The sequence below is a fragment of the Suricata suricatta genome, chromosome 11 (assembly GCF_006229205.1).
Source record: "Suricata suricatta isolate VVHF042 chromosome 11, meerkat_22Aug2017_6uvM2_HiC, whole genome shotgun sequence".
In the NCBI taxonomy this organism is placed as follows: Eukaryota; Metazoa; Chordata; class Mammalia; order Carnivora; family Herpestidae; genus Suricata; species Suricata suricatta.
The window spans coordinates 55296678-55313365 of NC_043710.1; the positions used below are offsets into that span (position 1 = coordinate 55296678).

General features: G+C 34.9%; 1 protein-coding gene across 2 annotated transcripts in view; it reads right to left on the reverse strand.

The window, feature by feature from the left end:
- RAB6A (RAB6A, member RAS oncogene family) overlaps positions 1-16688 on the reverse strand; it is a 78065-nt gene that overhangs the window by 15742 nt on the left and 45635 nt on the right. Inside the window, exons 3-6 of one of the 2 annotated variants that reach the window (XM_029957064.1) lie at positions 14415-14468; positions 12963-13068; positions 10877-10988; positions 4519-4612 (exon numbers count right to left, since the gene is read on the reverse strand). In XM_029957064.1, coding sequence (XP_029812924.1) covers positions 4519-4612; positions 10877-10988; positions 12963-13068; positions 14415-14468 — 366 coding nt within the window. Of the gene's footprint in view, positions 1-4518; positions 4613-10876; positions 10989-12790; positions 12897-12962; positions 13069-14414; positions 14469-16688 lie in introns of both variants that reach the window. The other variant, XM_029957063.1, reaches the window with a different exon arrangement.

Here is a 16688-nt window from a genome sequence, read left to right on the forward strand (position 1 = left end):
TCTGAGTATTTCTAGGCTGCCTGGGTGATTCAGCTAATTAAGCACCTCACTCCTGATTTTACTTCAGGCCAAGATTTCATGGTTTGTGAATTTGAGGTTCACACAGGGCTCTGTGCTCACAGTGCAAAGCCCACTTGGGATTTTCTCTTTCCTCCTTTCTCTGGTCCTCTCCTGCCTTCACTTTCTCTCTTTCAAAACAAACAAAACTTAACACTTTAAAAAAAATATATTTCCATTTGGCCAATATACCAAGTGCTATCAAAGCGTAGGGTTTTTTTGTTTTTGTTCTAAACTTCGGGGTGATTTCTGAGTGCAACCAAAAGAAAAAAACATCTCTTCCATTGCTAGTCATTTAAATAATTAATATTTTTAATGATACCCTATTTGATTAGTTTTAAGGTCCTTTATAAAAATGAATTCAAGGAAAAGACAACTCATAATAATGAGATGTATTTTTTACTTAATATTTAAAGTCAACCAGTAATTTTCCCACATGACAGAAATACGTTCCATATAATTAATCACTGACAAAGGGGAAGATATGAACCTATTATGTAAATGTGCTGTTATTAACATAAGACTTAAATTCATTTGTTGGTTTCATTCTCTCAATTGCTGGGGGTGAGAGGGAGTGATTCCAGGATTTTTGTCTTAAATAAATTATGTAAGATGACAAAGCAAGGGTCTATAAATATTGAAATAAAATTCTATTACTATGGTACTCCCTATAAAATGCAAAGTAATGGTTTCTGTGAGTTACGAAAGAAACTACAAAAAAAAATTAAAGACGGCTAGCTCTCTTTCAAAATTTGAAAACTAATTTTAATCATATTTGTATTTAAAAGATAATAAAATCAAGTCCCAGTAGAATTAGGCACTTCAGCAAAATCACATATTCAGATAGATCTAAATAAGGAGAAATAAGGGCATCTGAGAGGCTCAGTCAGTTGAGCATCTGACTCCTGATTTCTGCTCAGGTTATGATCTTGCAGCTTGTGGGGTTGAGCACTGCGTCAGGCTCTGTACTGACAGCATGGAGCCCGCTTGGGATTCTTTCTCTCCCTCTCTCTCTGCCCCTTCCCTGTTCATGCTTGTGTGCTCTCTCTCTCTCTCTCTCAAAGTAAATAAATAAACATAAACATAAAATAAAATAAATAAGGAGAAGTAATAATGTAGCAAATAGGTTTTTAATTGAAGGTAAGATTGTTTTGTAAAGGGGCACCTGAGTGGCTCAGTCCATTAAGTGTCCAACTTCAGCTCAGGTCATGATCTCATGGTTCATGGGTTCAAGCCCTGCATCAGGCTCTGTGCTCACAGCTTGGAGCCTGGAGTCTGCTTTGGATTCTGTGTCTGCCTCTCTCTCTGCCCCTCCCCTTCTCACTCTGTCTCTCTCTGTCTCAAAAATAAACATTAAAAAAAAAGATTGTTTTGTAAAAAAATTCTCCATTATCACTGGCTAGCAATATCTAGTGTCTGTATGGGTCAGGCTTTTAGAAAAAATTATGTGCCAAATGCTCAAAAAGTATTAAAATCAAATTGCAGTAATGGTTGTACAATGCTATAAATTCCCTAAAAACCCCCTTGGATGCTCAACATCACTCATCATCAAGGAAATACAAATCAAAACCACAATGAGATACCACTTCACACCCATTAGAATGGCTAAAATTAACTACCCTACAATCCAGCAACTGTACTACTGGGTATTTATTCAAAGGATACAACAATGCTTGATTTGAAGGGACACATGCACCCCAATATTCATAGCAGCACTATCAACAACAGCCAAATTATGCAAAGAGCCCAAATTTCCATCAATTGATAAATGGATAAAGAAGATGTATACACACACACACACACACACACACACACACACACACACACACACACAGAGGAATATTACTCAATGATCAAAAAGAATGAAATCTTGCCATTTGCAACAATATGGATGGAACTAGAATGTATTATGCTAAGTCAGTCAGTCAGAGAAGGATAAATATCATATGATTTCACGCATATGTAGAATTTAAGAAATAGATGAACATAGGGGAAGGGAAGGAAAAATAACATAAAAAAAGAGAGGGAGGCAAACCATAAGAGACTGAAATACAGAAAACAAACAGGGTTGCTGGAGGGGTGCTGGGTGGGGAGACGGGCTAAATGAGTGATGGGCATTTAGGGAGGGCACTTCTTGAGATGAGCATTGGGTGTTCTATGTAAGTGATGAATCACCAAATTCTACTCCTGAAATCATTATTACCCTATATGTTAAGTAACTTAGATTTAAATAAAATTTTTTAAATTAAAAGAAAAAAAAAGCAAGAAACCCCTAAATTATTCATGAATATTGTGGTATGGAAATTATGCTTCAATAAAACTATTAAAAAATTATGTGAGCAAATGAATGACATATCTCATTTTCTCAACATCCTGAGAACTATCTAAACTTGGAAGCAATTAAAAAAATTTTTTTAATGTTTTATTTATTTTTTAGAGAGAGAAAGACACAGTGTGAGCAGGGGAAGGTCAGAGAGAGAGGGAGACACTGAATCTGAAGCAGGCTCCAGGCTCTGAGCTAGCTGTCAACACAGAGCCCGATGCAGGACTTGAAAAACTTGGAAGCAATTAAATATCATTAAGATGCTAGCTATCACTAGTGACCACTGTATGCTGAGGATTTTAGACCTCCAAACTTCTGAGACTTCTCAGAGTCAGGACTAGAAGGCCACAGCAATCCCTTTAGGCATTAACCTAGCCTGAAAGATGTCCCCAAAGGCCATACTTTGACGTATAAGCAACCAGCTCATATCCTTATCAAAATGTCTATAATAAAGAAAGCTAGATGAGGCTACCCACTTCTTCCTAGAACAGTGACAAATGATAGTAATTGTGCTAATAATTACTTCTATTACTCAATAGTTTTTTTTAAGTTTTACTTATTTTTGAGAGAGAGGGAGAGGGAGCACGAGCATGTGAGTGGGGGAGGGGCAGAGACAGAAGGAGTCCCAAAATCTGAAGCAGGTTCCAGGCTCTAAGCTGTCAGCACAGAATCCGATGCAGGGCTCGAACCCACAAACCACGAGATCATGACCTGCACTAAGTTGGACACTTAACCGATTAAGCCACCCAGGTGCCCCATATTACTCAAAATGTTGAATTATCTGTAGTCTGCTGGGTTCATTTACTTATTGTTTTCTTTTTTTTGAAATAATTTTTTTAGTGTTTATGTATTTGTGAGAGAGAGAGAAACAGACAGAGCATGAGCGGAGAAGGGGCAGAGAGAGAGGGAGACACAGAATCCAGGTTCTGAGCTGTCAGCACAGAGCCCAACAAAGTGCTTAAATCCATGAACTGTGAGATCATGACCTGAGCTGAAGTCAGACACTTAACCAATTGAGCCACCTAGGTGCCCCTATTTGTCATTTTCTAAATTCCACAGACATTGGTAGGTTCTGTGAGTATAAAATTTTGATGGGAGAAATATTACAATATAATGTGGTAACTTCTAGGACAGTGGTTTCACAAAGGCCAGGGGGCTGAGAAACCACAGAAAACTATATCATTTACTGCTAAATAGAATAGCCTATAGTTAAGTATGGTATGGTATGGTAGAGAATGTCAGAAAAAAGTGTGAAGAGCTGACATCTAAACTGAACTTAAAAAAAGGATGAATATGTTATCAGTCAGGAATGAAACTGAATATTCTAAGCAAAGAGAACACCATGAACAAAGATTTAGAGCCATGGAACAGTATGCTACAAGGAAGGAATTAATGACAGTTCATAATTACTTACATATATCTCAAGATAAGGAGAGATGGGAAAGAAAGTGCCCAAAATGAAAACAATATATAAAATTTTTCTTAAAGTTCAACATATTCAGTTTATAGGATTTTATTTTAACTTTCTATTGATCACCTAGAAATAAAAAAACAATTTATTGGTTTGAAAGTCCTACAAATCTGGGACCACTACTCTATATGATATGCAGCCCTAGAAAATTAAGCAGTTCAATTTTTGGCTACTCCATCTTTTATAAAAGTCTGATAATGTGAGATCTCTTCATATTTTTCTGCTCTCCCAAAACAATGCTGTTATAAACGCCCTTACAACAGCAAATTATTAAGGATAAAGTAACCAGAATATACTTTCACAACTACAAGCAAAATACCATTCTCACAGTAAACACTTACTTTCTTTTGTCATTATACTCTAAAATTTAAAATAAATTTACCTTGACTTAAAACAATGCAGTAGGGATGCAGGGAAGGTATGGTTAAGTTTACAACCTTGCAATCATAATAAAATAGTTGTCCTGTGCACAATCTGAAAAGTTTGGCAAGCCTTTTCTCTGTTTCCAAAAACCATGTCACATATTTTTTGCACTGTTTTAAATGTTACTAGTTCATGAGGCTTGCTGTTACCAACCAAAAGAAAATCTTACACTAGAGAATACTCCCACAATTATTTAATATCTTTTCAGTTTGATAATCTCAATCCTTACTCCAAGGACACTCACCTGTTTTACATTGTATCCTGCTTTTGCACTTGTTTCAATAAACATAACATTCAGCTCTTTGGCTTTCCTCTCTCCCTCCTCGATTGATACTTGCCTGTAAAACAAATTCAAAAGATAAACAAATTCTTCTTTTTTACAAGATGGTATTATAAAGGGTATAAACAAAATTCTGAAAATAACTTTTCTTTTTTTAAGTTTATTTACTTATTTTGAGAGAGTCAGAGATGGCACGAGTGGGGGAAGGAAAGAGACTGAGACAGAGAATCACAAGCAGACTCCATGACATCATCACAGAGCCCGATGTGGGGCTCGAACCCACAAACTGCAAGGTCATGGTGCCAAAACCAAGAGTTGGACCCTTAACCGACTGAGCCACCCAGGTGCCTATGAAAACAACTTTTCTTGATATGGGTGCTGGTTATACAGGTAAGAATAGCTTGAAGATTCATCAAGTTGCAGTATACTTAAAATTTGTGTACTTTGTGTGTATGTTATACCTACAATTTTTTAAAAAGGCATTTTTTGATGATTTGCTTTTACTTGACTGAGCTCATCCTATAATATTTTTGTTTTTAAAAACTTAATAGCCTGCTCTTTTGTCTTAATATTAGATCATAAACATTTAGTCTCAGGATTAGGCACTTTATGTATAATAATTTTTATGACCAATTTGTCAATTTGCTACTATAATTTATGTAACCACTTTCAAACTATTAAAAACAGAAGTTTTTTTCCAGATTTTATACTAGTGTGAAAAATGTTGCTATAAATATCTTTGTGCATATAATATTTATGCACTATGGACCTTTTCTTTAGATTTTGTGGATTCCTATAAATGGAGTCAAAAAACATGCATGTTAAATTTTCTTGATACATTTCATAGGGCATTAGGTGATAAATTATAATTAGCATTGTGTCTCAAATTGTAATATGCTCTTTAAGTTAAGTACAAGATTATGTCATTTATCTTGGTGTTCCTAGTGCCTACCTGGCACACAGGTGTTTAATAAATATACGAATATTCTAATAAGGTGGATCTAAAATATCAGCTGACAAACTCAGCTTCCTACAACACAGAAAACCAAAGCGACACAAGAAAATTTCCTCATGCTCTCACCACATCTATCCACCAATCTATGTGTGTGTGCCCTAATATTCTACTTCTAGTCCTGCTACTATGGAGGAAACTGTTCTTACTCCCCAAACTTACACCTTTGTACTAGATTCCACTCTCTTCTAGTCTACAAGATATTATGCTAGAAATTCTCTACTCTCCAGTAAAGTCAGAAAAAGAAGAAAATGAGTATTTTAAGCAAAAAGAACAACAGCACGGAAATTGTATTATATAATAATCCATAATCCACCTGTTAATGTTTTATGACATCTGCTTGTTTTACCCTCTCATTTCTATGTATTTGTGTGGGGGGGGGTATATAAATTAAAACAAAACACAAATTGGAGAATAAGTTGACAATTTGCAGACCTTTGCAGATAATATATCAACAGTGTGGTTTTTTTAAATGTTTATTTTGAGAGAGACAGGGGTGGAGAAAGAATCCCAAGCAGACTCTGTGCTGTCAGTGCAGAGCCTGACATAGGGCTCATGAGCTCATGACCTGAGCCGAAATCAAGAGTCAGATGCTTAACCAACTGAGTCACATAGGCATCCCAATAATGTGAATTTCTTTAAAATAATTCTAGCAGATGTTCTAAAATTTACTCTTTGGAGCTCTTTCCTATTTACAATTACTTCCAGGGTGATGCCATGCAGTCTTGTGGTTTAAATACTATCTACATGCTGATTAATCCCAAATTTATTTATTTAGCCTAGACTGCTGCTCTAACTCCAGACTCACATATCCAATTGCCTACCTAACATCTAATTACATATTAGGGTATCTAACAGCAATTCTAAACTTAAAAAAATTTTTTGTTTTGTTTTTTATTTATTTACTTTGAGAGACAGAGAGAGCACGAGCAGGAGAGGGCCAGAGAGAGAAGGAGATATAGAACCTGAAGCAGGCTCCAGGCTCTAAGCTAGCTGTTAGCACAGAGCCCAATGTGGGGCTCAAACCCACAAACTGTGAGATCATGACCTGGGCCAAACCCGGATAATGAACCAACTGAGCCACCCAGGTGCCCCACAATTCTAAATTTAAAATGACCAAAACTGAAGTCATAGTATTCCACCTCTTTATGAAGTCTCTCCCTATCTCAGTTAATGAAGTTACTCAGGCCAGGAATCTAGGCATCCTTCTTGACTCCTCCTTCTCCCATAACCCATACTCTATCCACCATTATGTATTCTGTCCTTTGCGCAAGTGTATCTTTAGCAGTTCTATCTTCAAAATGTATCTGAATTTGACCACTGATCACTACACATGCTACCATTATACTGGTCCAAGTCATCATCATTTCTTGCTTTGATTACAGTCTGGATTACCCTCCTCACTTCCACTCTTACATATTTTCCACAGAGCAAACAGTGATTTATGAAAAGTTACTCTTCTGCTTGAACGCTCTAACCTTATTCAGTCTTTACGTTGCCCTATTTGACCTGGCCTTTATTATCTTTTCCAAAAAATATATATTTTTTAACCTCATTGACTACTACACTTTTCCATCATTCTCACCAGCTATACAGGATTCCTTGTGGTCTTCAAATAAACTAAATGTATTCCCAACTCAGGGATTTTGCATTTTCTGGGACCTCAGACTAGAACATTTTCTTCCTCAAAATATCTATATAGTTGATTCCTTTGCTTTCTTAGCATATTTAATCAAAAGTCACCAGCCATTTTCTCAATAAACATGCTATCCCATTTAATATTTTAAACTCACACTTGACATTTCATATTTCCTTCCCCTGCTTTATTTTTTACTCTTAGCATGTTATCATTATCAAACATATTATGCATTGTTTTGTTTTGTTTTATATGTATTTATTTGCCTGGTTCATTTTCTGAAATAAAAGTTTCTTGAAGACTGTTTTTTTTTGTTTACTATTCTACCCTAGAGTAGCATCTTCTGAAACAAAAGTGGTACTCAATAAATACCTCTGAATGAATGATTATTATAAGTGAATGACTATCCAACATGTAAAGGATTCCAGAGAGAAATTCTTCCTAGGTTTAGAAGTAGGAGTCACCCCAATCAAATGGTTGAAGGTTAGCTACAGCAATGGTCCCAAGTGTGGTTTGATTTTGTTGGAATCAGCTAGGAAGCTTCATTAAAATATAGATTTAAGGGTCCCATTCTAAACTAATTGAATCACAGCATCTACAAGTAAAATCTAAAACCCCAAAATTTAACTCCTGAAACTATTACTGCACAGTATGTTAACTAATATTTAAATAAAAGTAAAAAAAAAACCAAAAAAACCAAAATTTAAAAAGTTGACCATGATCCTTTATAGCCAGAATCTTAAAAGAGAATCTAATAATCCATATTTACCTACTGATTCTCAAATCTGAAACATCTGGGAATCACTGAGCTACAGGGGACAAAAAGTATTGAGCATCATGGGGCTTATTTTGAAACACTAAAACAGATATACTCTGGTCTTTCCTCCAAGTTTTTACATATAACAAGTGTAATTCTCAATGTGATAAAGACATTTAACTTTGAATCACTTTTATTACAACTTTTTCTCCTGATTACCAAAGTAACTTTTAAAGAAATTCTTTTTTTTTAATTTTTTAATGTTTTATTTATTTTTGATACAGAGAGAGACAGAACATGAGAGGGGCAGGGGCAGAGAGAGAAGGAGACACAGAACCAGAAGCAGGCTCCAGGCTGAGCTAGCTGTCCACAGAGCCTGACACGGGGCTCGAACCCGCAAACGTGAGATCTGACCTGAGCTGAAGTCGGAGCCTTAACCGACTGAGCCACCCAGGCGCCCCCCAAAGTAACTTTTAAAAAGGCCAATCATTGGCATTAAAATCCTCCAAATCCTACTCCCTTCTCAAAGATGTAGAGACAGTTAAGGTCCATGTATGCTTATGCAGATTTACTCTAAAAGAATAAAATATATGTAAATATTTACATATACCATTTTTTAACACAAAAATATCATGCTATACACAATGATTAAGTCATTTTTTAAGCTTCATGTGTTAGACATGAATAACTTCCTCTCATTCTTTTTAGTAGCTACAAGTACTTGATTTATAAAATGCTACTACTACTGACGGACATTTAGATTGATTTTAATTTTTTTAATATTACAAATAATGTTGAAACAAACATTTTTTTATGTTCATTTTTCCCTGCACATTTTTGCAGGTGTATCTGTGCAATTGCTGGAGGTGGGTTTGAGTCCATGAGTATTTTAAATTCTGATACTTTTAAATTGCTTCATCTTAATATATTAGTTACATTTTCAGTATATGAAGAGTTCTTGTTTATTAAATGCTTGTCAATACTGTCTATTTTCAATCTTCTGAATAATAGCTGATCTAATAGGTGATTATAATGTTTATATTAATAATATTCAGACTTAACCAATCCTTGTCTTTATGGCTTTAGAGTTAATTACCATGATGTTTTTTCTAAAAAAATTTTTATTAAAAAGGCTATTTTTTATTGTTTGTTTTTGAGAGACAGAGAAAGACAGAATGAGAGTGGGAGAGGAACAAAGAGAGGGAGACAGAATCCAAAGCAGGCTCCAGGCTCTGAGCTGTCAGTACAGAGACCAACCCAGGGCTCAAACTCACGAATGGTGAGATCATGACCTGAGCCAAAGTCAGACGCTTGGCCAACTGAGTCACCCAGCTGTTTCCCATGTCATGAAGTCACCCATTCACTACCAAAAGATTTTTCTTCTAATTCTTTTAAAAAAAAACATTTAAATCTTTTACTCACTTTAAAATTAATTTAGTGGGATGAACAAGGCTTTAATTTTTATAAAATGTTAATAACTGAAGGGTGATAATCTGGCAAAAACTGCTGAGAAAGGTAGTAATTCCAAACCAATGGACAAATATTACCTTGAAGAAAAAAGTATAATTTAAGTTTCTAGCATTTGTGTACTCAACTGAAATATTACATAATAAAGGAATAGATGATATACTCATGCTTTTTCCTAATTCTACCTAACAATTCAAATATATAATTTTTCTATATAAAAATGAAAGTATTAGGGGGGGTACCTGGGTAGCTCAGTGAGTTAAGCATCCAATTCTTGATTTCAGCTCTGGTCATGATCTCAACAGTTCATGGGATGGAGCCCTAAATCGGGCTCCATACTGACAGAGCAGAGACTGCTTGGTATTCTCTCCCCCTTTCTCTCTCTCTCTGTCTCTCTCTGCCCCCACCCTGCATGCACATGCTCTCTCTCAAAATAAACATTAAAAAAGAAACTAAAAGTACCAGGGGCTCTCTACTAGAAGAATATATACCTATAACATCTTCAAATTCCCATAGTGTAAATAAATAAAACAGCAAAAATTTATGATGCCAACTGATGTCTAATTATTTTCATAAAGGAAAGATGATCAAACTGAGTTTACTTTTACATCAAGAAAAACTTTTTTGTCACTGTACTACCAGTTCCAAATGAAGTACCATGGGAAGAAATGGACTTAACATTTTCACAAGCCTTTGAACATACTGGATTTCTTTGCAACATTTTAGTTAATAGTACAAGTTCAATACCCGAATTTCAATATCCATCTCATGAATAAACAAACAGCAATAGTAAAAGCTTCTACTATTAAGTAAAATGGTCAAGACTATTTAAAGCAGAAAGAATATCCAGTAGATTACTTAGGATGCTGCAGGCAGATATTCAAGCCATGGACTCTACAGTGAATGTTAATAATTTTGCATCCTGTGACTTGAATATGGCTTTGCTCATTTGACTACGGTATCACAATCAGGCTATTCAGTTCAACTACAGTCTGGTTCAACCATACAACTTAAAAAAAAGAAAAGACAAACTACACCACTGAATTATAATGAATATTTATAAGAAGTCTACCAAAAGAGTGGGCATTTAATCATAATGAATAATTTTTAAAGATAGGATTTGTTTCTTCAATCATTTTGGTCCTTTAATAGAACACTGCTCATGTTTATGAGGCCTAAAAAATGCAAAATAGTTACCAGCTTCATGTGTAAACAATCTTGCACAAGAGCTATTTACACATGGGCTTACACAAAACAAAAAAACTAATCTTCTTTTAAGAAAATGTTCAATGTTTACATTTATATTTCAGGTTCTCACAGTGAAGAAAAGGGGGGTATAAACTTAAGACTTAAACATGTCTCCTTTCAAAACAGTTCTTCAGTAAAAAAGATAACAGATTGTTTAAGGAAGAAATAAAGCATTCGATACATATGCAAAATCACTCTATACCTCTTGTCAGCAAGATCTGTTTTATTTCCTACTAGCATGATGATAACATCACTTCCTCTTTCTGTTCTGACATCATCAATCCATTTTGTAGTTTGCTGGAATGAGTTAACATCTGGTATAGAAGGGTGGACAGAGAGATTAGTGTTACTGCAAAGCCTCCCCAAGTGATAAACTAAAAAACAAAAACAAACAAAAACAAACCCTGGAAGTTGAGGGGGTGGCACATTAGGACCCACTTTTAATGTGCCTGCAATATAACTCCATTTTATCTGAGTACAACTGTCAGTGACAAATCACAAAAATAAAGTCCTCAAGGTTCCTTTTATAGTATAAAATTTTTGAACATGACCAAATGAATGCAATGTCCCATAGGTAATTTAAAAAAAAAAAAAAGCTTTTTAAAATTTAAGGACAGCTACGGCAGATAATATGGTGTCACATTGCCACAATGTTTTTTTGATTACTTACACATACCCAACATGACAAAGAAAGCATCTCCAAAAGTATGTCAGCCAATAAATCCCAAACACATCCAGAAAATTTGTAAAGCTTTAGATAGCTTTTAACACCACTCTGTTTGCACTGCTTATTTAGTTTGTGATCACTTTAACTTGGAAGTTTATTAGTTTAATGCACCAGAATCAAAACCCATCTTTCCTAGCACCCGATTCTAAGCAGAATATTTCAATACTTTTTACAGCAGCTCCAGAAAACAGTTTACTAATATTTTAACCACATGTGCACAATTTTTAAGGAAAAGAACACTAGGTTTCACTTGATTTGGTTAAAGTAAGCACAAACATTTTAAAGCTGCAAAACTTGTCAATGCACAATGAACATACATTGTTTTAAACAAGTAGCAACCCAAAGTAAAGCTTCAAGAAAAGAAAGATTGCATATGGCAACTACTCCACCCCCAAAAGGTTTCTGAATGCAAACTTATAACTTATAATTCTGTCACTGCAATTATTAAGTAGATATGACTTCTAACAGATATGGGAAAATGTATAGTAAGAGTATCACTAACTAAAATCAATAGTTTGTATATGTAACACTCTTTTTGAAATAAGTCTAAGATGTGACACTATTCTGGCTTTCCTATAAATTATGGACCACTATATGGAATGATGGCTTAATATTGCCAGATTCATATATTAAACCAATTTACAAAGACAATTTTAATCAGAGAATACTTCCCTGTCAGTCACCATGTTCTGTGGAAAATTTTCAGGCACTTAAAATGCCAAAGACATTATTCAGTCTTTAGGGAAAAGAAAAAGGAAGATCATCACTTGTTTTAGTCTCCTATTTAAAATTTTTCTTAGAGAGAAATTAAAGTGTAATTTGTTAGCAACAAAGTCAGTCAGTCACAGAATCCAGATGTGATTCAAATGAAAATGATTAATAGAAAACTGCATATTACATGTTTTCTCTGCCTTCCTCTATAGAGAGAGGATGGCTGGAAATGGAAAGCAGAGAAAAGTTGGCTAGCAGAAGCTTTTAATAGCCTCAACACAAAGCCCTGGAGAATTTGAAAATTTTGGCAAGAGGCTTAAATGCAAATTATTTTATTTTAGAGAAATCTGAAATCAAGTTAAATGAAAAAGGAGACATTCTTCTAATCATAATTATGGTGTGACTTAGGGATAACAGGATACTAAGAAAGCCTTGGAGAGAATTCATGATTAGATCTGAAGGAAAATTTCCATGGCAAAATAAACTGGCACAGTGGAAGTAAAGCATATTGGTACATAAATCAAAGCAAGTATTTCTGACCTAGCTGGTCTATAAGATTTGCTATGACAAAACTCATTTTCACATGCTAGTATAGAAAACAAGCACAAGACAAGAACATGCATGCAGCTAAGCTAAAGGTTGAAAGAAGATTAGAAATGCATAATTCCCCCCACTCACTTGTGATATCATAAACAACAACTGCAACAGTGGAGTCACGAATGTAGCTAGGAATCAAGCTCCTGAACCGTTCTTGACCTGCTGTGTCCCATAATTGCAATCGTACCTAACAACAAAATCAGTCAAACAAGCAAGAAAAATAAGAAAGGTCAACCCGTTGCAAAATACCTACTTGTGATATCGTAAACTACTACGGCTGCAGCAGAATCACGGATGTAACTGGGAATGAGGCTACGGAAACGTTCCTGACCCGCAGTATCCCACAGCTGCAGCCTGATCTGTGGGATGGGAAAAAATAAATAAAAAAAAAAAAAACCAAACTCATACTAAAAAGAAAAAAGAAATAATGTTTTTAAAAGGGGGGAGGTGGGAAGGAGGTAAAAAGTAGACTCATGCAAAAGGTTGCAGGGATGTGAAGAATGAAAACACAAAACTCTTTTCCTTCTTCAAAAGAGAATATTATTAAAAACTTGCTTGTCTGAAGGTACATGACTTAAAAATGGCAATGGTGGAATATTTCACAGAATCAGAAATACAGCTCCCTTTTTCACTCCCTATAACCTCTCTTTGGATCTAATGCCTTCCAGACAGCAAAAAGTAGATTCTGCTGATGTCCAGACAGTAAGTATAAGCGGGAAAAATGAAGGTAAATGTCAACAAGCAGCCCTGGCTATCAGAGTGAAGGAGTGAATGCTTCTCTGAAAGCCTCTCGTTTCTATTGAGTCCAGAAATTGGACCGTGCTTCTGTTTCTCCCACATTTCTTCCCAGAATACTGTAAATAACCTAACAAAAAAGGAGAAATATCTTTTTGCAACTCTATATAAAAATTTTTTTATTTTCTTACTTTTTCACATCTACATTTGAGGAAGAAAAGCCTGTAAACAAGTATTATTGTACCATTATAAAGCAGTTTCTAAGCTTTCAAAATTTAAGAAATGGCATGCTATACATTAAAACATGAAAGAAAAACCCACACACTTATAGGAAATAGCATTAGAGACACAATAATGTTTTTTCGGGTCTAGGTCTGAAATAATGCATTTAAGACAGTCACTGCTTAGTTGATAGGAATCACTTCCAGGGACAATGGGTTGGATATACTATGCTTAAAGGGAGCATTCCAAAAGACAGGTGTCTAAATCCAACAAATAAATACATATTACTTCTATCCACAGTCACTTCAGTATACACCATATTCTGACAGATAAAATCTTGAAATTCACAAATGATGTGATATTCAAATGAAATATTTCAGAATGCTTCAAGAGTAAAACCTAAAGTCTTTATTTAGCAGCTCTAATTTCTTGATGAAAGAACTTTTCATTACCTCAATGCTATTTGTTATCATTTTTCCAAATCAAGATGACAAATTTTATTTAGCAAGCCTAGGGCCTTCAGGGCTTTCCAAATAATTTGGCCTTCTCTTCCTTTTGCGTTTTACTTGGGGATTAAGTCAGAATGGTAAGCACTACCACTCTGTAATAAGTTTTTCTCAAAGCTTGTACACTAACTTTGTCAACTTTGCTAAGAACTTCCCATGATGACAATTACTGATTACAGCTTTGATCACAGTTTTCTATCCTGGAGCGCTGCAGAAAATTGCACACTGAAAACATTACTCACTGTTCGATCCTCCAAGTACATTGTTTTTGATAAAAAGTCAATACCAATTGTTGCCTGTAAAACAAAATAAAACAAAAAAGTTAAAAAATAATAGTTTAATGGTGGTCAGCCGCTTAGGGTCCAAATGATAATTATGACTGTAGAAGAAATAATGAATAAACACATAAACTCATCATAGCCAAGTACAAATGAACAAAATTTTCAGTGATAATGGCTTCTACCTATTGAGCACATGCTATGTACTAAGGGATTCATTTAGGCCCTTTATGTGATCATCTCTAATCCTCATGCATCTCTGCAAGGGTAGCTATTGTCATCCCTATATTAGTCATTTTAGAGTTAGTAATACTGGGGTTCAGACAAGTAAAAACACTTGTCTAGAGGAACAAAGCTTCTGCTGTGGAGCTGGGAGTAAAAGCCCAGCTTTTCCCAATATATAAGGATTCATATATATTTATACTTACTTTTATTTATATATACTTACATACACAAATTTTTAAATTGTGGTAATACAATTTAACACATAACGTAAATATATATAACAAATACATATAACAAAATTAATTGTCTTAACCATTTTTTAAAATACTATTTCTTGGGAGTAGTTTTGGTTCATAGCAAAACTGAAAGGTATAGAGATTTCCCATATATCCTCTGACCCCCCACATATGCATAACACGCCCTATTATAAATATCCCCCACCAAAGTGGTAACTTTGTTACAGGTGGTAAACCTACATTGACACTGATTTTATATACATACATATACATATATATCAAAAAATATATAAAATCTATAACTATATATTATATAAATAAATAATACAAATATATAAAGTATAAGTAAACTTAAAATTATGTTTATATATAATTATATACATAATAATACACATATACACATATATATAATTTAAGTTTGTTTATATATTTTGAGATAGAGAGAAAACATGAATGGGGGGGCAGAGAGAGAGAGAGAGAGAGAGAGAGAGAGAGAGAGAGAGAGAATCCCAAGCAGACTCTGCACTGTTAGAACAGAGTCTGATGTAGGACTCAAGCCCACAAACTGTGAGCCAAAGTAGGACACTTAATTGATTGGGCCGCCCAGGTCCCCCTGACACTCATATATTTTTTAAGACAGAGTTTACTTTTAAATTGTGGTAAAATATATGTCTTAAATGTGACATTTTGGAGGTTCCTGGGTGGCACAGTCGGTTGAGTGTCCGACTTTGGCTCAGGTCATGATCTTACAGTTCATGGGTTCAAGCCCTGCGTTGGGCTCTGTGCTGACCGCTAGTTCAGAGCCTGGAGCCTGCTTCAGATTCTGTGTCTCCTTCGCTCTCTGCCCCTCCCCTGTTCACGCTCTGTCTCCGTCTCTCAAAAATAAATAAAATGTAAAAAAAAAATTCTTTTTCAATGTGACATTTTGACCATGTTAAGTGTACAATTCCATGGCACTGATTACATCCACAATGATGTACAACTGTCAATAATATTTTTAACACTTTTTTTAAAACCCCAAACAGAAACTCTGTGCCCATTAAGCAATAACTTTTTATAATCTATGGATATACCAAAATTTCCTTATCCATTCATCTACTGTTAAACACGGGTTATTTCCATCCTTTGGCTACTGTGAGTTATTCCTCAGTATATACTTAACAGTAGAATTGCTGAGCCATATAATTCTATTTAAACTCTGTGAGGAAATGCCATACTGTCTTCCCACAGCAGGCGTATAATTTTAAATTTCCAATAGCAATGTATGATGGTTCCAGTGTTTCCACATCCTTACCAGCATCTGTTACTTTCTTTTTTAATGTATAATACTCAACCTAGATGGTAGGAAGTATAATCTTTTTGGGGTTTTGATTAACAGTTCTCTAATGATTAATAATGTTGAAAATCTTTTCATGTGCTTACTGGTCATTTGTACATCCTCTCTGAAGACATTGTATTCAAGTCCCTTGTCCATTTTTAAATTCAGTGTGTCATTTTATTATTGACTTATAGGAGTTCTTTACATATTCTAAATGTATCAGACATGTAATTTTCAAATATTTCCTCCCATTCTATAGGTTGGGCCTGGTGCTTTAATTGAAAATCAGTTATTTATTCATGAACTCTCTATTCTATTCCATTGGTCTATATGTCTTTGTTTTAATTACTATAGCTTTGTAGTAAATTTTGAAATTGGGGGGGCGTGTGGGTGGCTCAGTCAGTTAAGCACCAACATCAGCTCAGGCCATGATCTCATGGCTTGTGAGCCTGCTATGGA